The sequence below is a fragment of the Carcharodon carcharias genome, chromosome 8 (assembly GCF_017639515.1).
Source record: "Carcharodon carcharias isolate sCarCar2 chromosome 8, sCarCar2.pri, whole genome shotgun sequence".
In the NCBI taxonomy this organism is placed as follows: domain Eukaryota; kingdom Metazoa; phylum Chordata; class Chondrichthyes; order Lamniformes; family Lamnidae; genus Carcharodon; species Carcharodon carcharias.
The window spans coordinates 47,211,713-47,234,094 of NC_054474.1; the positions used below are offsets into that span (position 1 = coordinate 47,211,713).

The 22,382-nt window shown below is 43.7% G+C and overlaps 1 protein-coding gene across 1 annotated transcript in view; it reads left to right on the forward strand.

Moving 5' to 3' along the window:
- spock1 (SPARC (osteonectin), cwcv and kazal like domains proteoglycan 1) overlaps positions 1 to 22,382 on the forward strand; it is a 561,041-nt gene that overhangs the window by 186,917 nt on the left and 351,742 nt on the right. Inside the window, exon 3 of the mRNA XM_041193973.1 lies at positions 3,379 to 3,424. Coding sequence (XP_041049907.1) covers positions 3,379 to 3,424 — 46 coding nt within the window. The remainder of the gene's footprint in view (positions 1 to 3,378; positions 3,425 to 22,382) is intronic.

The window sequence follows — 22,382 nt, forward strand, 5'->3', positions numbered from 1 at the left end:
ATCGAACTGGCTGAAGACTGGCATCTGTGATGTTGGGGACCTCCAGAGGAGGCCAAGGTGGATCATCCACTGGGCACTCTGGCTGAAGATTGTTGCAAATGCTTCAGTCTTATCTTTTGCACTGATGTGCTGGGCTCCTCCATCATTGAGTATGGGGGATATTTGTGGAGCCTCCTCCTCCTCCAGTGAGCTGTTTAATTGTCCACCACCATTCCCAACTAGATGTGGCAGGACTACAGAGCTTAGATCTGATTCGTTGGCTGTGGGATCGCTTAGCTCTATCTATCACTTGCTGTAAGCAAGTAGTCCTGTGTTATAGCTTCAGCAAGTTGACACCTCTTTTTTTTTGGTATGCCTGGTGCTGTTCCTGGCTCACCCTCCTGCACTCCTTATTGATATGTGTTGATCCCCTGGCTTGATGGTAATGGTAGAGTGGGGTCCATGAGGTTACAGGTTGTGCTCGAGTACAATTCTGCTGCTGCTTATGATCCACAGCGCCTCATGGATGCCCAGTCTTGAGTTGCTAGATCTGTTCAAAACCTATCCCATTTAGCACAATGGTAGTGCCAGACATATATGGGGATGGAATATTTGACTGACCAGGTGTGGATTGATATATGAATTTTGTTTTGGCAACATTCAAGGACAGGCCGAGTTTCTTGTATGCAGAATGGAAGATATCAAGGGTTACTTGCAAATCTGATGAAGTGTGGGCAATGAGATTGCAGGCATCTGTAAAATGTAGATCATGTATAACTTTGTTTAATTTCATTTTGGCATGGAGGTGACTGATATTAACGAGCTTTCCATCTGGGTGGTATTTAATGCTGACACCAAAGGGCAATTGATCTTTGTTGATGTGAATAGAATGGGGGCTATCACACAGCCTCGCTTGACACCAGTCTGGATTTTGAAGGCATCTGTTTCAGATCTCCCACTTAAGGCAGTTGCAGTTGTGTCATCATGAACATCAGTTTCAAGATTGTGATGAAGTTTCTTGGACATCCAAGTGCATAATCCACAGAGCCTTGTGATTTACTGAGTCAAAGGCTTGGGTCAGGTCTGTGAATGTAATAGAGTTCCTGGTGTTATTCTCAACATTTTTCATGGATTTGTCTGGGAACAAAGACCATGTCAGAGGTTCCTCTGGAAGGTCTAAAGCCACCCTGTGTCTCTGGGAGGATTTCCTCAGCCACAAGAAAGAGGCGATTCACAAGAATGTGTCAGGATTTCTTTTTCACCCAAATCCATAGGATGAGTGCATGGAGTTGTGATATGAGCAAAAGTACACCAGCTTTGAAAACCTCAGCTGGAATGCCATCAGGGCTTTGTTGTTTTTCATCCATTTTATTCCTTGTTCCAGCTCTCCCATCGATGGTGGTTCACCCATGGATTCTGCCTCAGGGTACTGGGGGATAGCCTGGAGAGCATCAACTGCCATTGTGGATTCATGGCTGAGGAGTTGTTGGAAATGTTCTTTCCAGTGTTTATGAATGGCATTGTCATCCTTAAGAAGAGAAACACCACCCTGCGAATGAAGAGGATTTTGTCCATTTGACTTTGATCTATAGATGGCCCTGGCGGCTTAAAAAAAGGTTTTGCATGTAATGATGGTCAGCATATTGTTGGATCTCTCAGGCTTTCTCTTCCTACCATACGTCTTTTATCTCCTGGATTTACTTTGGGCTTCAGCCTTTAGCTGTTGGAATGCTGCCTTCTTGACTTGTGATGTTGGGTTATTCTTGGACTTTTGGGCTTTGCGATGTTTTGGTGCTAGGTGAATGTTCATCACCGATCGAACAGATCTATGACCTGTGCAGCAGGCATCAGTCCCTCACATGGATTATGTGATACAGTTATCACTTAGATCTTTGACCCAAGCAATGGCATAATCCAGGAGTTGCCAATGCTTTGATCTAGGATGCTTCTATGTGGTTTCATATTTGTCCTTCTGTCAGGAGAGTTTGTTACAATGTTTGAGAGAGAATGAGTGTTTGTTATAATGAGGCTTTGCACACTTAGTCTGCAAGAGGATGCTATTTGCATTGGCTTTTCCCACCCTGTTTTTCCTATTAGTTCCGCTGCAGACATCGGAACCACGGCTAACCCTGGCATTAAAGTTCCCCAGAAAGATGACCTGATCTTCCTGTGGGATGGCGACGATAGGTTCATCAAGATCAGAATTGAGCTTTTCCTTAGCATCTTCATCAGGGGCAAGGGTTGGGACGTAAGTGCTGGATGGTGGCATATTGGCTATGGCTGAGCTGTAGGTAAAGTGTCATGAACCTTTTGTTTATACAATTGGGGAATTCTGGCAGTGCATCCAGGATCCTATTCCAGATGGCAAAACCAACTCCATGGACATGAGGATCATTGTCGGCCTTTCTTTCACATTCTTTCTTATCCCCCAGTTCCTTCAGCTACCCCTCCTCAGGAAGACGGGCCTCACTGAGGGCATTGTCAATTTGGATTCTTGATAGTTCATGCGATAAGATTGTCATTCTTCTTTCCAGACGACCACTCTTGAGATTATCTATGACTGTTCTAACATTTTGAGTTGCAAAATTTAAAGTTTTCTTCTTTGACCAGAAAGATGGTGATCCTGGAGAGTATAGTTCCCCAGCCAGGATGAAGTGAGACAGCCTATCTTTAGGGAATTGTTTTCAGTCCTCTCCCTATTTGAGGTAAGCAGAGGTTAGTCTGAAGAGGACTGCTCAATCACAGATGCTGCTGCCCAAAGACATCTCTGTCCCAACACAGGTGTCCAACAACCTTTGTGCATCTGTCGCCTGTGTGCAGATTCCTGACTAGAAACTCCCAGATTCACAGTCCTGTCTCCGTCACCAATCCTCCATCGCCACAGGACTTGGCAAATGGACCCTGGGAGAAGCCTGTGCATGACTTTGTTTAATGTGGCGATCTTAGGACGTCATCATTGTGCACATGTTCTTGACGGGCTGGTGGTCAGATTTCAGTGACCTTTCGAACCTCAATGATTGGAACCACTTTGCTGTTGCAGCCTTCGCAGCTGGTGAAACACACAATCTTCCTTTGCCAGTTATGCCGTTGTTGATTTTTTTTGGACCACACTTCGTCTGGCACTTTCCTGCACCCACCCCGACCCTACTGTCATGGATGGCCCTACCAAGAGCAAGGAGCTCCCGACAAATCACTCCAGGTCTAGGCTGCAATCCACAGAGGAGACGGTGCTCCTGATTTAGGATAATACTCAAATGCAATCCATAGATATTTTGAAGTTAACTATGCCATAGCATCTTTCACTCACTTGTACTTTGTCTTCTAAATATCTAAAGAGAATGTAGTGATTGAGAAGTCTGAGGAATACAATGATTTTAAAATTTCTCTTTATTCTTTTAGGATGATTATTTCAGAAGCTGGAATCCGAACAAGCCATTTGATCAAGGTATGATTTCTTTGTCTCACAAGCTTATTTTTATTTATAGATGTGTACCATTGCTAAGCAACATTTGGAATGACTAGTTCATATGGAACCGAAGTTGGAGCAGGTCCCATCATTGCTTTAAAAAAGAATTATGTATACTAATCTTAGGAGCATGAGAGAACTTACATGTGATTTTCAAAAATTTGCTTTTTATCATATGAAGTAGCATTAAAGCTTTTAATTTTGTCTGTTCAAACATAATTCAAACCTTTTGAATTTTAGCTGGGTTGTGCCAGCCTGAGTATTCAAGTATCCTTTGCACTTCAAGTGAAGAATCTCAGGTGAAAGTAATTTTTGTGAAATCCACAAGCATTTTGTGGACATGGCAGTATGCATAATTGTCAGAATCTATGCCCAATGCCTTTTTGTAGGTCACATATCATTCACAGAGTTAAGTAATTGTAGTAAAGGTAGGACATTAATAGTGCTTGATTTATGTTTTTTTTTTAATTTGGGATTTGTAATGTGGTGTATCAGCAAATGAAGAAAGAAGATGTCAGTGAAATTACAGATGTGATGGGCAAAGTTGCAGCAGATTTTAAAATTAATTTTACTTCAATAACTTTGCTTTAGTCACTGTTACATTATGGTATAAGCCGCTGTCAAATATTGGAAGACTAAGACCGGGATTTCCTGTGCCCACTGGCATCAGGCTTGTTTGGTGGTGTGAGCAGACAATATGGCGAGAAGGCCATAAGTCGGTTTCACGACATTGTGAAGCCAGTTTGCGACCGTCCACTGATGGCAGGCCACGTTTCCCACCATCTGACTTCGGGAACCTCGTTGTAATATATCAGCATATCATTATAAAGCTAGCCCGCCGGACTCATCTCAACCACCCATGCTGGATCGTCTGTCCACACGCTGATGTGTTTCACAACAGCATATAAAGTGCTTGCCCTTGGTGGGCTGCACTTTGAGGCAAACTCGGACATGAGTACACAGTAATGTTGCAGAGCACTTGCCCAGGTCACCTGTTGAACCTCAAGGTTGAAGCATGTTGGGGGCAGAGGGGTGGTGGCAAGGGCTGCTTTGCGTTTGAGGCATGTTGTGTGGGGGAGTGGCAAGGGTTGCCCTGTGATTCAACATAGCTCACAAGCAATGTGGGTGGGTGGGGGGGCTGGGTTAGGGAAGCAGCCAGGCGTTAAGGAAACCTTGTATAAGGTGTCCATTCCTCTGGAGCTGAGACAATTCAGGCACAGCCACATTGATATGATTGGAGTCAGACCTCTAGCTTATCTGCCCACTGAAACAACGCAGAGGCATCAAAGTGCCACCAAGTACTCCAGAGCTTTTCATCCCTCGGGTACAGGCAGCAAACTAATGAGCATTTTAGTGGACAGCAGGACAGCTGGGCACATTGTACAATCTCCTCGCTAAAGCTGGCCATGGAGCAGCCACTGGTGGAGGCGCTCACAGCCCCTTGCAATGTCAGCATCCTGCTTTGGACCAATCTCCCCCATGGTCCAAGCTAACAGCGCAGCCTTGCAGTGCGGGATGGGAGAATGCCTGAGTTGAGAGCACAGCATGCTGTCCAGTGGGCGAAGCTGCCTCCAATCAGTTGGGTGGCGTGGGGCGGAGGTGGCTGGGGTTTCAGGCAGCCATGCACTAATCTCTGGCCACCCATGTGGTGGCCAGCACTCTTTAGGATGCATTAAGGTGCCTTCAGACTTAACCAGAACATGTTCTTAATGTGCCCATGCTGACTCATGTATCTCTCTCTTTCATCCTGCAGGACAAGTACATCAGGATCATGGAGCCTGGTGAACTAGATGTATGCCTTGTGGCTTACAGAGAGTGAAGATGGAATGAAAAGAGAGCGAAGGAGGCACCTGGCTGCGCAAAGGGAGGAGTGGTACCCTCTGAAGAAGGGGCTGCTGGGGCTCTCACACACGCCGCTGAAGAGCCACAGTGAGCCGTCGCTGGTCGGCGCTGAGCTAGACCAAGGTCTATAGACGCTGCCTTTCATCCCTGCAGATGACCGAGAACCAGTGTCGCTAAAGACTGCACATGTCTAGCGAACTAGTCGGTCACACCTGCCAGCTGCGGCAGGATTTGGTGCCACTGGGTCATGGAGGGCATCCACTGCCACTGACTGTGAAAGTGACAGCAGCGCTCAATTTTGACACCAGTGGCTCCTTTCAGGGCCCCACAAGTGACCTATGTGGGCATCACAAGCTTCCACCCACAAATGCATCCATAAGGTCATGGATGCCATTTTCATGAGGGGGCACAACTTGCGCATTTTGCCTTTGGACCAGGACAGCCAGGATGCGAGAGTGATTGGATTTGCCCAGATGTCTGGTTTCCCACAGGTGCAGGTTGCCATCTACTACATTCATGTGGCGCTCAGATCTCCATCACAACAAGCGGTCAACAATGTCAACCACAAAGGATTCCACTTGCTCAACGTGCACTGGTGTGCACCTGCCACAAACACATCCTGCAGGTGTGTGCATAGTTTCCAGGGAGTGTGCACGACTCCTATATTCTCATTCGGCCACAGATCCCTGATGTCTTCCAGGGTCCACAGAGGCTGCAGGGATGGCTTCTCAGGGACAAGGGCTACCCACAGAGGGTGTGGCTGATGACACCTGTGCGGTGGCCTCAGACTGCAGCAGAGAGAAGGTATAATGAGGCTTATGTAGCAACTCCCAACTTGGTGGAGCAGACCATCGGGATGCTGAAGATCAGGTTCTGGAGCCCAGACCAGTCTAGTGGAGCCCTGCAATACAGTCCACAGAGGGTGTCACGCATTGCTGTCACCTGCTGTGCCCTTTGCAACTTGACGCTGCAATGGGGAGATGAGATGGAGGAGTTGGAGTTCTCCTCCGATGAGGAGGACGCTGAAGGGGATGAGGCTGAGGAGGTCCTTGAAGGTGAGGATGATGGGATGAGACCCTCACACTGACCAGATGAAGCAGATGCACTTGGGAGGCACTCATAGCTACTAGATTTGTGGAAGATGATGACGACTTGCAGTGAGTTGACCCCATAGATCCTCACCTTGCATCTGTGAACATTTGACTTCAGTCTGGCTTATGGCAGCGCGAATACCCTCTGTGAGAATGTGCCTGTCATGGAGACACAGTGGAGGCCCTAATGGTCACCCGATTGCAGGAGGATGATGACAACATGCAGTGAGGACCCTCCATAGGTCTTCATATAGCCTCTGAGAATGTCTGACTCCTGGCTGGATGAGAGCAGCTCACTTGCGCTCTGTGATCAGGATCATATCATAGAGAACAAAAACAGAATTACCTGGAAAAACTCAGCAGGTCTGGCAGCATCGGCGGAGAAGAAAAGAGTTGACGTTTCGAGTCCTCATGACCCTTCGACAGAACCAAGTTCTGTTGAAGGGTCATGAGGACTCGAAACGTCAACTCTTTTCTTCTCCGCCGATGCTGCCAGACCTGCTGAGTTTTTCCAGGTAATTCTGTTTTTGTTTTGGATTTCCAGCATCTGCAGTTTTTTTGTTTTTATCATATCATAGAGATGCAGCTATGAAACTTTTTAAAAGCATCTGATCCCTTGTCTTATTTCAGCACTTGACCCCTTCAGGTGCACAGCGTCACTGGTCACAGATGCTGAAGAGATGGGGACCAGCCCCACCTCAAATGTGCTGAAAGCACATAGAGAATGATGGAACTCTGTGATGCCTGCCCACGACATTCTGGCAGCAATGACAAGCACCATCAAGGTGCAGGCATCAGTAATGTGTCCAGGAGGCCGGACCATCACTTTGGTCTGATGGCTGCACGAAGCACAGGGAAGAGGCCCTGGACTGAGACACCTGCCTTTATCTTATGCAGGAAGGATTCACATCTGAGTGACAAGAACACTGCTCATCAGAACAAGGAGCCAAAGGCAGGGAGACATTCTCAGGAATTTATTGACAATAGTGATCAACACCTGTGCCCAGGCTGTACAACGACATTATCTTAACCTTCCTTGCCCTGCCGCTACGTCTTGGTGCTCCCTGGACATCCACAGTGGAGGTGGCGACAGCCTGACGACTGCTACCCCCCAATGTGATGACCTTCACAATTGTCCTCTGGAGGACCGAGACCCACAGGGCCCCAAAATGCTTTTGGGGTCTTGTTGCGTGGCAGTGGCACCCTCCCCGGCCAATGGAGCTGGAGTTGCTGAGGTCACAGGAAGAGGGGATTTGGATGGGCTGGACACTCTGGGAGTCACCTGGATGGATGGCCCTGGGGGTGGGGTGGGGCGGGGGAGGGGGGGTCACCTGCTGATCCTCCTCCGCAAGGGGCCCTGGCTGACTCATTGAGGAGAAAGGATACCTGGAGTGAGATCGAGCTGTTCTGCACCCCTCTTGCATACACACTATTGGAGGCCAACTATGGTGTCAGCGATGGAAATGAGCCAATGCAGCAGTGCCGGACCAATGACTTGGACCAAGGTCCCCATGGCGACTGCCTTCCTACTAGTGTTGACTTCGGTGCGTTGGCATGCCAGCACTATCACAGCCTGAAGGCAGACAGATTCCTCTATCATGCCTTGCACCTGAGGACTGCAGCGGACATCCTTCCTGATGTTCCAGCAGTCATTCGAGTGCCGGACACCTGGGAAGCCCTTGCCGCCACCTGCTGTGGATCAGAAAGTGTGATGTGCTCAACAGATTGTAAAGCTGGGTCCCACCAAGATGTGTGTCTCTGCGCTGGTGGAGGGTGTGAGTGAGCGCTCTGATCAGACTTCAGATAAGGTGCCTCTGGATTCCTCTTCAGAGGTGTCTTTGGGGTTTTACTGGAGGCCCTAGGTTGTAGATTCTGTCGACTGTTTCCAGATGTGCCTGCGAAAGCAAGTGGAGATAATTAGTGCGTGGCAGCGGCCTGTGAAACAGGACACATCACTCAAGGCATGGTTGTCTGATGGATGTTGCACTGTTAGATCTTCACTTGGTGGAGCATCGCCAACCTCACCATCAACACAGGAATGGTCTAGATCCTCGCTGGCCAGCTGGATGGCTCCGTTTTCAGAGTCCATGAGGACCTTGATTTCAGGCATTCCTCCACCAGTCTGCAAACTCTCCCTCTTTTTCTTGTGTGCCAGCATGAATAGAGATGGAGAGAGTGCAAGCAGGATGCCTGCTAGACCAGATGATAAGTATGCTTGGCCTGTGTGGGTGGTGAGGGGTCCCATGGACGAGATGAGGACAATGAAGGTGTGTGTGAGAGAGTGAATGGTGATGTCCCTTGAACATGTCCCGTGATATCCCTGTGGATGTGCGATGGGTTTGTGAGTGTGTGCGTTGAGAGTGATGAGAAGAGTGACTTACCCTGGTGGAACGGAGGAGACCATTCATTTTCTTATGGCACTGGGTGGCTGTCCTCTTTTGAAGGGTGTTGGCACCAGCCACCACTGCCACCATCTCCACAGCCGGATTTGTGAGGTTGCTGCCAAAGCAGGGATATAGGACATCACGGTGAGCCTCCATCACGTCCAAAAGATGCTCGAGGGACACGTCATTGAACCTGGGGGCTGCAGTCTTTTTGCCTTTCAGGGCCATGTCGTCTTTGCAGCAGCCATGGGCTGGAAGCACTGAGGTGCGTGCACGTGACTGGACTTTAAATGTGGTGCCTGACTTGCTGGAGCAGTAGGGTAATGGCATGACAGGCAAATGAGAGCCCACCCACCGTGGGAATGGCGTGTTTCCCTGGAATGCATAATTAATGTGGCAGTTTTGGGATGATACAATGTGAAAAGCTGCCATTGTGGCCTGCGAGTGAACCATCGTTTTACCCACCCGCTACCGCACTTAGAGTGGAATCGTCTCAGGTTTGCACTAAGAACACATTTATTTTGTCTTTTCTAAGTAAAGAATTTAAAAGGGATACTCCAAGTTCGGTGGAGGTGTTCTTGTGGACAGTTGGGGCTGGATTTAGTCCTACTGTCATGGCGCGCAGGCCCAGATGGGGATCTGGCGCAGGTCTGTGGTGATCAGCTGAACCCGGTTACTTGGCGAGAAGCTTATGAATGTAGGCGATGTGGGTTTGCCACTGGATCATGTGGTGGGGGGGCAGGGGGGAGAGGTGTGGCTCTGACATCAGGAAGCCCACATTACCTGATGGCCATATAGGAGCTAGCACCATATTTAAAGGGCAGCCAGCCCTGTGTTAGAATTGGAAATCGTTCTGCAGTTTGAATCTTCAGCATCTGATTTCTGTTGCTCCAGCAGATAAAGACATTCCAAAGCCCAGGGAGAAGCTCCTCCCCCATCGCACAAGATCATTGGATGTCATCGATGAGTTCAACTGAGATCTTGGGTGTCCCTGCCCAGCCAGGGCATCCCCTCCAGTGTTCGAGGATGAAGAAGGACAGGATGGATGATTCCCATGCTGCCTCTACCTCTCCCTTTCCTTACAGGCAGCCTCTTAAGTGTCCTCCCCTTAGGGACTCGGATCTATGGTGCCACTTTAGGGGATATTTCTTCTGCACCTCAGATGTTCACTGCCCCTTTAAACATGGGCCCAGTACTTCAGGGTTCTGAATTTCCTGCTTGAGGCTCTGCCCCTTAAGAGTGTCAGTTCAGCAAATTTTCACACGAGGAAACATCTTCAAGATCAATCCACTGCCTTGTGACTCAATCTCCTGGGAACTGCCTAAAGGACTCCTACGCTGAGTCAAGAAAGCCATATAAGTCACCAACTTTCACTGGGCGTGTTACTGAAAGCATGAGAGACACATGAGTTTCACTAAATCAGGGAAGCAGTACTAAATCATGTGGACTCACAGGGTTGGCGTCTCTGAAGAAGAGTCATACAGACTCGAAACGTTAACTCTGTCTTTCTCTCCACCGATGCTGTCAGAACTGCTGAGTTTTTCCAGCATTTTTTGTTTTTGTTTCAGATTTCCAGCATCTGCAGTATTTTGCCTTAAATCATGTGGAAATTGTTTTTAAGTTGTATGCAAATTGGAAATGGGTGCTAATGGGCAAGTTTCCTACTTTACCTGTTTGCCATTGACTTAATTGTTTATGGTTTTCCCACCTCTGGGAGTCTGATATGCAATTATCTGCACAATTCCCCGTGCCCGCCTGCCACCTTGCCAGCTGCAGCGGGCTTCACAAAACCCAGCCCTTGATTTAATTCTGCTTTTGTAATCTGATGTATTTTCTCAAAGGCATCAATTTGAAATGGATAAATCCTGACTAAATCCAAGCTCATCAACACTTTCAATTGTTACCTACAAATTTGTAATTGCTTTGGTGCAGATCCAAACATTTCACCTGCTTTGACTTAGTTCGTGGATGCATTAGCAACACCCTTTTTATTGCCACTGTTTAACCATGTAAACAGAAGTGACTCCAGTTCAGTTAAATATCGGAGATGATGAAGCACATTTTTGTCTTCATCACATGGGCAGTAATCTGGTTGGAGAAAATCACCTGCCCGTTACAGAACCTGCCTGGTCTGTCCATTCAAATTGCAACCCAAGAAACCAACGGAAGTTGTGAAATCCAATTGTTGTTACCAAAAGAGATGGATCAGCAGTGATTTGCAAAGAATGGTCTGGGAAAGAGAAAAATAAAGTTTGGATTTGGGCCTCGTGCTGGGATGCAAACAACAGCGATTGTGACATTGCTTAAGCAACGTTAAACTTAAACGCAATATCATGATACTGAGATTTGATGCTTAACTGTTTTTATTCGTTCATGGGATTTGGGTGTCACTGGCTAGGCCAGCATTTATTGCCCATCCCTAATTGCCCTTGTTCAGAGGGCATTTAAGAGTCAACCACATTGCCCTGAGTCTGGAGTCACATGTAGGCCAAACAAGGCAAGGACAGAAGATTTCCTTCCCTAAAGGACTTTAGTGAACTAGATGGGTTTTTATGACAATTGGCAATGGTTTCATGGTCATCATCAGACTTCTAGTTCCAGATTTTTATTGAATTCAAATTTCACCATCTGGTGGGATTCAAGCCCAGGTCCCCAGAGCATTACTCGTGCATCCCAGCACGAGGCCCAAATCCAAACTTTATTTTTCTCTTTCCCAGACCATTCTTTGCAAATCACTGCTGATCCATCTCATTTGGTAACAACAATCGGATTTACAACTTCCGTTTGTTTCTTGGGTTGCAATTTGGATGGACAGACCAGGCAGGTTCTGTAATGGGCAGGTGATTTTCTCCAACCAGATTACTGCCCATGTGATGAAGACAAAAATGTTCTTCATCCTCTCCGATATCTAACTTACTCTGGGTCTCTGCAATACTAGTCCAGTGACAATACCACTATGCCACCATCTCCACATTGCAATTTATTTTTGAATATTTATTTGGATTATTTTTCTGTTAAAATCATTACTAAGATGTCAGAAGTAAAATACTGTTATTGAATTCATCAGCTGGTCAATGCAACAAATATGGATTCACACATCATGTGACTTAATGCATTGGAATTTGTAACAATAGAAAATCATTATGGCAAGCATGGTTATACATTTAAATATATATAATACATATATAACTGTCAATATGTTAGTAAAAAGACGAGTCTATGGGTAATGCCTGTGCTCTGGTATGCAGCACATGGGAACATAGGACGTGGAGTTTGTAATCGGACACCAGGAACAAAGCATCAATCTGGAATGCAGTAGTGTATATAATTTGATCCAGTCAGTGGCAGTCATGTTGAGGTCAGGCAATACAGCCTTCAAGCTTTTCTTTACAATGCAGAGAGAGTTGTCAATATATAGTGGTATTGCAGGCACAGCCCCTCAGGGTTCAGCCAATGCACAGTGCTAGCATTTCCACAGTTTATACAAAGCACAGTGCTAACTGTATTCATAGTCCAGACAATGCACAATACTATCACTCTCCACCATTTAGACAACACAATGTTAACGCTTTTCCCGTTTAGACAATGCACAATGTTCTCCACCATTTAAATGATGCACACACAACGGTCCCCACTGTGCAGACAATGCATGTGCTACCACTCCCACAGTGTATACAAAGCACAGTGCTAGCACATGTCGATTGTCCTGATTATGCACAATACTAACACTCCTCACCATTCAGACAACACACCCGCTAACACACTCCATGTTCAAACAGGACACACAGCACTACTCCTGAGTTCAGATCTGACTGGTTTCTGCTGGGCAGGCAGAGTTAAAATTGCTTCTTAACCTTTTGCAGGAACTACTATTTGAATTCGATTTTACTTACTTGCCAGATATTCAATACAGAACAGCAGTATTTCATTTTCCTTTCAGGAAGTATTTGCAACTGTGATAACCAGTCTCCTTTTGTAGAAACACACCACTCATACTATTTGTTGGGGTGGTGGTGTTGGGGGGAGGGTGTAATTTCAATTTTAATATTTGGGTGAAGGCCTTGGGAATTGAATCACCCCATCAGCAACCCTTCCTCAGCCTTTATACAATCTGCCATTGATTTCAATGAAATGAAAATTGAGCAGTGTTCCACTCCACCAGTGAGATTGAAAATAATGCCATTGGGAGAAATTCACTCCACTAATGGAAAGTTCAAGGGTGGCAATGAGTAGCATCAGTTTCGATGTGAAAGGAAACTAAGCATTGAAACCCTCCGATTAAAAGTTTATTATTCTGTCCAGTTGCGTTTACAACAAAGACTTGCAGTATAATATAGCAAAGTTTGCAAATGAATGAAATCCCTTTGAAATGCCAATGTGATATTAACAATCCTTATTTCATAACAGTTTCCATACTCTAATTTCATTTAGCTGCTATTTCAATAATAATGCTAAGATTTATCTACTTGAAAAGTGGAAATGAAAATGCTGCCATAATCGTCTCAGCTTGAAAAGGATCAATTTCTTCACATTGAAATGTTTTCTGTAGAACTAGATCGATAGCTTGCTTTAAGCTAGTTCCTCAATTTCAAAAGCTGCTTTGACTGAGGTACCAATGTTATTGGACCAAAAATTAAAGGATTTCACATGCCACAAAGGTAGATAGTTATGTGAAGCTAGAAAGGGTTTGACTTGATTAGTTTAAACTAGTTCTCCATCTTCTACCTTTGTATAATATGAGTAATTGTAGAAAATACAGGAATTTTGCTTTCCATCCTAAAATGTAAAATTCAAATTTATATTCCTAATGGTTATTTGTGTGGGGGACATGTTCTGTTTGTTATTTAAGAATGCGTCTGCCTAAGAATTTGTAGATTGGATTTTATGCTCCTCTGCTAAGGGGTTTGAAGGTAGAGAGGGCACATAAAATCCAGCAAGTGGCCTTCCCACCACCTGTCTACTTGCCCCGGACCTGTCTGAAATTTTACAGGGGTGGGGGAGGAGGTGGCATCAGCTCTTTTGAGTACAAACCCATTTCCATCTGTTTCAGATGAAGTTACATTGTTTCATAGTTTGCCATTGTGAGAGTTGAACTCTTGATACTCTTTTGAGTAAACCTGTTTCCATCTGTTTCAGATGAAGTTACATTGTTTCATAGTTTACCATTGTGAGATTTGAACTCTTGATCTTGGGGTTACAAACCCAGTACCATAACCACTTGGCTATTTAGGCCAAGCAAGGAGGTGGCATCAGGGAGCCTGTCTACCCTTGGGCCTATTGAGCCCTTAAGTGATTGATTAATGACCACTTAAGGGCATCATCCTGCTGCTACTAGTATTTTACCCAGGATGATGGGGGGAGACCCAGCAGTTTTAACTGGAATGGTGGAGACTTGCTGAAAAAACCTGCAAGAAAATTATGTGAATTGAAGAATGCAATTCTCAGAGTAGCTTGAACAGGCTGCAGAACTTTTCCCTGGAAAAGAGAAGACTAAGATGAAACCTGCTGGAGGCCTTTAAAATTCTGAAGAATTTCGATAGAGTGAATGTGGAGGCTCTCTTTTTCCATTTATGGGCAGGTTCAGGACAAGGAGACATAAATATAACATAGCCACTCAAATTAAAAAGATTTATTTTACACAGAGTGACAAAATTGTAGAACCTGCTGTCACATGGAGCTGTTGAGGCAGGAGCATTGATGCATTTAAGGTAAGGAGAGGCATTATGCATACATGAGAGGAAAAAGGAATTGATGGATATGGGGGCAAGGTGGGAAGGGATAATTAGTGGGTGGAAGCTTGTGCCAAGTACAAATACCAGCATTGACCAGTTTGGCCAAATTGCCTTTTTTTTTGTACTGTAAATTCTATATAACACCACCTGCCACCTCCCCCACCCCCCCCCCCCCCCCCCCCCCCCCCACTCCGCCACACACACACTCCCACCCCCAGCATAAGGATCCACCCTGCCCCTGGATCTGCCCTCTTGCCATTGCTTTTCTAGCTAGGGGCACAGCAGATATCCTTTCTCTTACAAAGGAAAGAGGAAACTGCCAAAAACAGCTGGGGGTCCATTATTTTTGGGAATGCTTGGTTGGTCACCCATCAGTTAAATCAGGAAACCCAATAGAATCCTTGAAGAATTTTTGGGACCCTAGAGTTAAGAAAAACACCAAGGGCAAAATTTTTCCCTTAGTGGGCGGGCAGACCCCACCAGCTCGGCAGCGGGCAGACAGCCGACCCCCGCCGCTGAAACTGGCCCGCCACTATTTTGAGTGGGCGGGCCAATTAAGGCCTGCCCAGCGGCCTTTCCAACAGGAAGTGCTATGCGCTTCCTGTGTGGGGAGGGGGAAGGGCTTCTCCTTTTGTCAAAGCGCACTCTTTCAAGAGTGCAATGCATCTCTGAGACCAAGTGCTATCTCAGGGAGATTACTGACAGGTAAAAAAACTCCAAAAATAGAAAAATAAAAATATTATTAACATGTCCACCTCATGTGACAATGTCACACAAGATGGGACATGTTAATAAAAACGACATAAATTTTATTAAACTTTTTAAAAACGGACATGAAACCTCATCCCGCCAGTGAATGAGGTTTCATGCTTTATCAGAAACCTGCTGGGGCTCCTGGCCTGCCCGCCAGCCTTAAGGTTGGACGGGCAGGTCTTTAATGATCTTAATTAGCCTTAATTGGCCATCCTAAAAATTTAAAGGGACCGGGATGACGTCGGGGGTTCCTCCCGATGTCATTCCGCATCATTTTCTGTTGGCGAGCAGGCCTTGCCCCCAAATCGCCGACAGGAAAATTCTGGCCCAAGTTTAGCTGAATAGCTGCATCCATAACAAACTTGTTTCTCCAGGGTACCAGTAGATGCTTTGGGGCAAATAAGATAAAGTTCAAAGTTCACTTGTTCCAAAAAATTATGGGCATTGAGTAGTGCTGTATTTAAGGATATTCATTCTCATTAACATTTATTATTTCCACCTTGTATTAATTTTAGCCAGTGGCAAGTGGACTTGTATTCAGACCTGATGGGGAAAGTATTTTGAATGGTAAGGTAGCTTTTTTAAAAAAGGGTTATTGTAACTAAAGAGTCATTTGAGTTTATATTTTGGCTTTATATAGTGGAGCTTCCCTATTACAAACATGATTAGTAAACCTTTCATTAAAACAAACTTCTTTCCTCCAATGCAGAGCAAGGTCCACAATAGTCTTTGAAGAAGCTCAAATGTTAATGAGATTATTTTCTAAACAGCACTCTCTTCACCAATTGACATTAGGTTAACAATAAGTATTAACTCAGTTTAAAACATAACATTTAATTTTTAAAATTTTATTATTAAGCAACTGTACATAAACCTTTTTCCAATCTCATCCATTTATATAATGAGAAACCATTTGATATATTGACTTATCTGTCAGCAAAAAGGTTTTTAACTGGTAACAATCTTTTCAATACACTCAAAATGGCACTAAAACATTGGCTTGCATCTTTATCCACATGTCAAATGTGCAGAATTGGGAGAATTCCAGTTCTGTAAACCCAATTTTTAAAAATGGCTGCCTTGACAGGCGACCCTAGAAGTAGTGAGGGGGATGCCAGGTTTGGAGGTGGGCTGGGCAGAAGGTTTACCTTAGGGCTCTAGCACTATGTCCAAAATTAAAAATAATGAATAAAACATGAAACATCCTTCCAATCCTCACCCCTCAACCCCCTCACCACCCCCCCCCCTCCAACACACTACCCATACCGCATCCATGCCACCTCATGTCCTGGACCCACCTCCATGGCCCTCCTACCCTCCATGCCAACCTATGCCTCTGTATCATAGGCATTTCTTAGCCCCTATGCTAACAGTACCAACCCATGCCTCCCCGACTCGCTACTCTTTTTTCTTACACCTACCATGCTGACTCGCCCGATATCCAGCATGGGCAGACCTCAGGACCTATGAGATGAGATTTTAAAAAATGTTCTATGGTCTATTGCAGACTTCACTATGTTGAACAAAACAGTCTCAATCTAAAAATACATTTACTACATTTACATTCTTACAATTACACAAAACCCTGTAACAACAAACATTTCATTCAAGTACACAATCCCAATAACAACAAGCATTAGAATTCATGCCTTTTTAAGGAATCAAACCCATTTTTAGCTGTCAAACCAACTGTGAAATAGCAGGCACCCTACTGTGATAATGGATGGTTGTGAGATCAGTCATGCAGCAGTAATCCAGTAATGGAAGCCAGCTTATGTCAACAGAGAGAGTGAAGTAGCAAGCAAGCAATCATTTTTTCTTAGACATTTTTTTTTCAAAAAGTTAAAGGGCATGACTTTTAAAATGCCTTGGCAGTTCCCTTTGACAGGTATTTTTGGCAGGTGCTCATGATACTTTTGACAGGTCCTTTTGTCAGTTGATTTTGATAGGTCTGTTGACAGCTTAAATGAGCTTGACAATTAATGAGTTTATGCACTTTTTACACACACTAATGCTTACTTTTAACAACTCCAAAGGGCACCTGACCTCCCTCAAAGGTGTCCTAAGATCAGATCCGAATGGGGTACCTTAACCTCTCCAGAGGGGCACCCTGGCTATCAAAAGAAATGCACAAAGTTCAAATTTGCTCTTACCAGGCCTACTCTGCACACTTCAGGTATCACACTCCTGGGCTACCAAAATTCAATTTGAGTGGCGGCAGATGAGTATTTAAATGGCCAGCTGCCTCTGTGAACCATGCATTTGTGAAATGCGAACTGCGCCCACTCCTGCCCCCGTGAACATGGGAAGTGCTGTGTTCGAGGGGTGAGACTTAAGATTTTCAGGCACTTCCGCCATTTTCACTGGGATTGAGAAGGGCTATGACATGGTGAAAATCTGGCCATTGTATTTTATCAAAGATGATAGAAGTATTAGTTCATGGACTAAACTAACAATAGTGCAATAATTTTGCCTTTTTCTAATGTGCATGAATGGTGTCATGCTTTATCATTTTGATATCGATTAGCTTTCATTTGGGAAATTCAATTTTCTCTGTCTTGCCTCCAAGAGAGAATTTTACGCAGTTCCAAGATATGAGAAACATCTATTAAGATCACTTTCTGTAGCTGGTAGTGCTGTCAATAAATACATTAGCGAGAGTGTAGTGTGGCTTCTGTTCAATATACTTTTTGCCTGTGGCTGCAAACTGATATTTTTTCTGGTGCTTGAAATAATAAATTACCATCATTGTTTCCATCCTTTCAAATAATCACTTCTAATCCCAAACCATTTCACAACTAACTTGTCTTCATTTTACTACCTATTACATTTTCAAGTTTTTATGACACCATTTCTACCTCAGAATTTTCTCATTAACATGATAAATTGGTTCCCGTTAATTAGACACTGTCCTTCACATTTATAAAACCATTTTTAGAAACCCTCCACCTAAAATGACTCCCTTTAGCCCAATCATCTTCTCCAGCCAGCACCTCATCTTTAAATTCCCCTTTTTGTCCAGGGTCCTAGAACATGTCACTTCCCAGTTCTGTGTTGATCTCTCCCACATCATTGTGTTACAGTCCAATATCTGTCCTGGTCAATATCACTAACAATATCCCCTGTGGCCATAGGATTTAATTCCACATCTCCTCAAATGTTTTCAACTATGTCCTCCCATGGTTTGCCCCCATTTGACTATTTGAATGGAACCAGTATAACTCCAAAAATGACTTCTCCAAATTTTGCATGACTACCTCAGGAGTTTTGTATGTATTCTTCTTTGGTTGCCTCCTCCTCTTCATCAACATATTTCCCTCACTGACATGGGGCAACATTTTCCCCCCGTCAGGGGTGGGAGGAAAGTGCAGGAGTGGGCATGGGCAGGTGGCCCTCTGATTGGCACCCCTGATCAAGGGTACGCTGCCATTTTTCATGGGCGGGCCCGAGCAGGCAAGGGGGGGAATGGCAAATGTGGAATTGTGCACCTTCACGCATATGCATGAAGGAGTGCTCCCATCTCCCCGGGCAAAATTTTTTGCCGTCAGCGAGCAGGAGGCAGGGCCCACTCACTGACACGTAAAATGACATGGGATGATGTAGGGCAAAACCCCCAACGTCATCCCGCCCCATTTAAATTTTCAGGAAGGTTGGGGCGCCGCAAAATCAGCTTCGGGACCGCCAACCTGTCAATGGCCAATTGAGGCCATTGACAGGATCATTAAGGCAATTAAAGGCCCTGCCCGTCCAACCTTAAGGCTGGCGGGCAGGCCAAGAGTCCCCGTGGGCTTCTGAAAAAACATGAAACCTCATCCACTGGTGGGATGAGATTTCATGTCTGTTTTTAAAAAGTTTACATTGTCACATGAGGGGGATATGTTAATTTTTTGTTATTCTATTTTTGATATTTAAAACACTGTCAGTGATCTCCCTGAGACTTAGACTCAGGGAGATGTGCACTTTTTCGCACTCTGACAGTTGGGGAATCCCTCCTCCACCCTGCACAGGAAGTGCATAGCACTTCCCACTAGGCAGCCCGCTGGGTGGGCCTTAATTGGCCCGCCCACTTAAAATAGCGGCGAGGCCTGTTTTGGTGGCGCGATCGGCTGCCCGCCCGCTGCCGAGCCGGTAGGGCCCGCCTGCCCATCAAGGGCAAAATTCTGCCCCTCATGTTTTCAGGATAATTTCGTAGATCAGCACGTTCTGGAACCAACCAGGGATCAGGCTATACTAGACCTGGTATTGTGCAATGTGTTAGGATTAATTAATGACCTTTCAATAAAGGTGGCCCTAGGTAGTAGTGATCAAAATATGATTGAATTTTACATTCAGTTTGAGGGAGAGAAGAGTGGGTCTAAGACTAGAATTTTAAACTTAAATAAGGGCAATTATGAGGGCATGAAAGCAGAGCTAGTGAAAGTGAACAGACAATTTAGTTAAGGGTTAGGTCAATAGAGATGCAGTGGTAGATATTTAAGGGGTTATTTCAGAATACACAGAATTCCAATGAGAAATAAAATTCCAAGGGGAGGATCCACCATCTATAGTTAACTAAAAAAAAGTTAAGCATAGTATCAAACTTAAAGAAAAAGCATATAATTATGCAAAGATGGGTGGCAGGTCAGAAGATTAGACAGAATATGAAAAACAGCAAAGAATGACTAAAAAATTAATAAGGACGGAAAAATTAGAGTACCAGAGATAGTTAGCTAGAAATATGAAGAAAGATAGTAAGAGTTTCTATAAATATTTAACTCTCTTAGTTTTTAACAAAGTGAGCCCTGGTCCTATAGAAAGTGAATCTGGGGAATTAATAATGGAAAATAAGGAGATAGCAGATGAATTGAATAGGTATTTTGCATCAGTCTTCACCACAGAGGATACAAGTAACATCCCAGAAACAGCTGTAAATCAGGAACTGGAAGGGAGGGAGGAAATCAGGAACTGGAAGGGCACTTAGATAAATTCAAGGTAATCAGACGGAGTCAACATGGTTTCGCAAAAGGAAAATCATGTTTAACCAATATATTGGAGTTCCTTGAAGAAGTAACGTGTGCTGTGGATAAAGGGGAACTGGTTGATATACTGTACTTAGATTTTCAGAATGCATTTGATAAGGTGGTACATAAAGGTTATTGCGGAAAATAAAATTTAATGGTGAAGGGAGAACATATTGGCATGGATAGAAGATTGGCTAGCTAACGGGAAACAGAGATTATAATAAAACATTTTTCCTTCAGGATGTGATATTGTGTGCCCCACAGGATCATTTTTGGGTTTCAAACTTTACATATAAATGATTTTAGCGATTGAAGGTTAATTATGCTAAATAATGTTGACGACACAAAATAATAATTAAAAGTAGGTTGTTGAAAGGATTGAGACTAATTAAGATATTATTTGGAGGCAATTAAGATCTAATGGATTATAATTTGAAAATTGAAAATTCTTTTGGCAGGAAAATTCAAAAAAAGGCATATTATCTAAATAATCAAGATGTAAGAGATTTCAATTTAGATACAAAGGGATCCATCCTTAATACATAAATCGCAAAAAGCATATGCATATGATACATAAGAGCAAATAATGATTTATCAAAATTAATTTAAATGTTTCCAAATTAGATCTAAGGTCATTTATACATGTAAGTGAATTACAACAAAGAGTTAATAATTAGAAACTCCAGAGAAACTATAATTAAAGTGCAAAAACCATTTAAGCTGCAATTAAAAGCTTCATTAGGTTCCTTACTTTAATAATACTTTAATACTTAAGGACTTTGAAGAAATCCTCAGAAATTTTGCAATTTCTTAATTCTTATCCTTGATAATCCAAACATTTCCCCCCATTTCCAATTTTAGGAACCTCCCACTTTTAGAAAACTTTTCTCTCATTCTTTCAAAAAAAATTCTTTTTTTCTCAGAGTTGAAAAAACTTTTTGATCTTCTTAAAAGCAGATAAAAGTCTTTTCTCTCTCAATAGCAGGTAGAATTATTCCTAACACTTTTTTCATCTTCCATATAATTGAATCCAACAGAGCTTGAAAGCCATCAATTCCTAATTCTATTCATAATAAAAATCAAATCCTACATCCCCCATTATTAACACCAATAAATATTATATTAAATTGTATAATTATTTTTTTATAAAATATATTATAAAAAAGTTGTTCTGTAAGATATTTAATAAATATAAATAATACTTTAAATTTGAAATTCCAAATCCATTACTGCAAGACAAAGGCTTCAGCAACATAAGCTCCCTCATTTCAAATTAAACTTTCAAAACCTAAATATCTGACAATATTAATTTTCCTTTGCAAACAATAAAATCCACAAAGTTAACAGCTCATAATATAACCAAACAACCAATTAAAAACCTATCCCTTTTCAATACCTCCCAAACATATCTTTTTTTAAAAATATTTTGCTAAAAAATTGCACAATTGAATTATTCCTTACTTTGTAAAGGGTTTTTTTAATTTACTACAATTTCTTGACTCTTACTTTACTTTTGTTTTTAAAGTCCAGGGCCAGAATTTTCGAGTCGGCGAGCAGGAGTGGGACCCACTCGCTGACGCGCAGTGACATCAGGCAGGCATCCCGACATCACCGCCCGTCATTTAGATTTTCAGTTCGGTGGGCGCGCAGCTGAGTTGCGCCAAACTGTCAAATTCAATAAGGTCAAAAACCAATTAAATCAATAAACTACTAAAAAACAAAAAACAAAACTGCTGCATTCAAACCAAACAAAACTCCAAACCTGAAAAACTCACAGAAAAATGCAGGTCTGGCGCATCGCGAAAGAAAAGAGTCGATGTTTCGACTCATCCACCCTTCCTTTCATCCGAAGGTCAAGAAAGGGGTGAAATATAAAGCTGGTTTAAGGTGTTTTGGGGGGGGGGGTGTGGTTTGGGGGGGGGGGAGAAGTGGTGGGGGGGGTGTGTGGTTGTAACAAGCACATAGCAAGGCAGTGATCAAGCAGATAACAACATACAAACACAGACAACAGAACACAAACCTAGGTGTTAAAGTTGGTGATATTACACTAAATATTGCTAATTAAGAAACGGTACACTCAAGATAGCTCTAGTGGGGGTGGGGGGGAGCATAAAAGATTTAAAAAATTTAAAAAA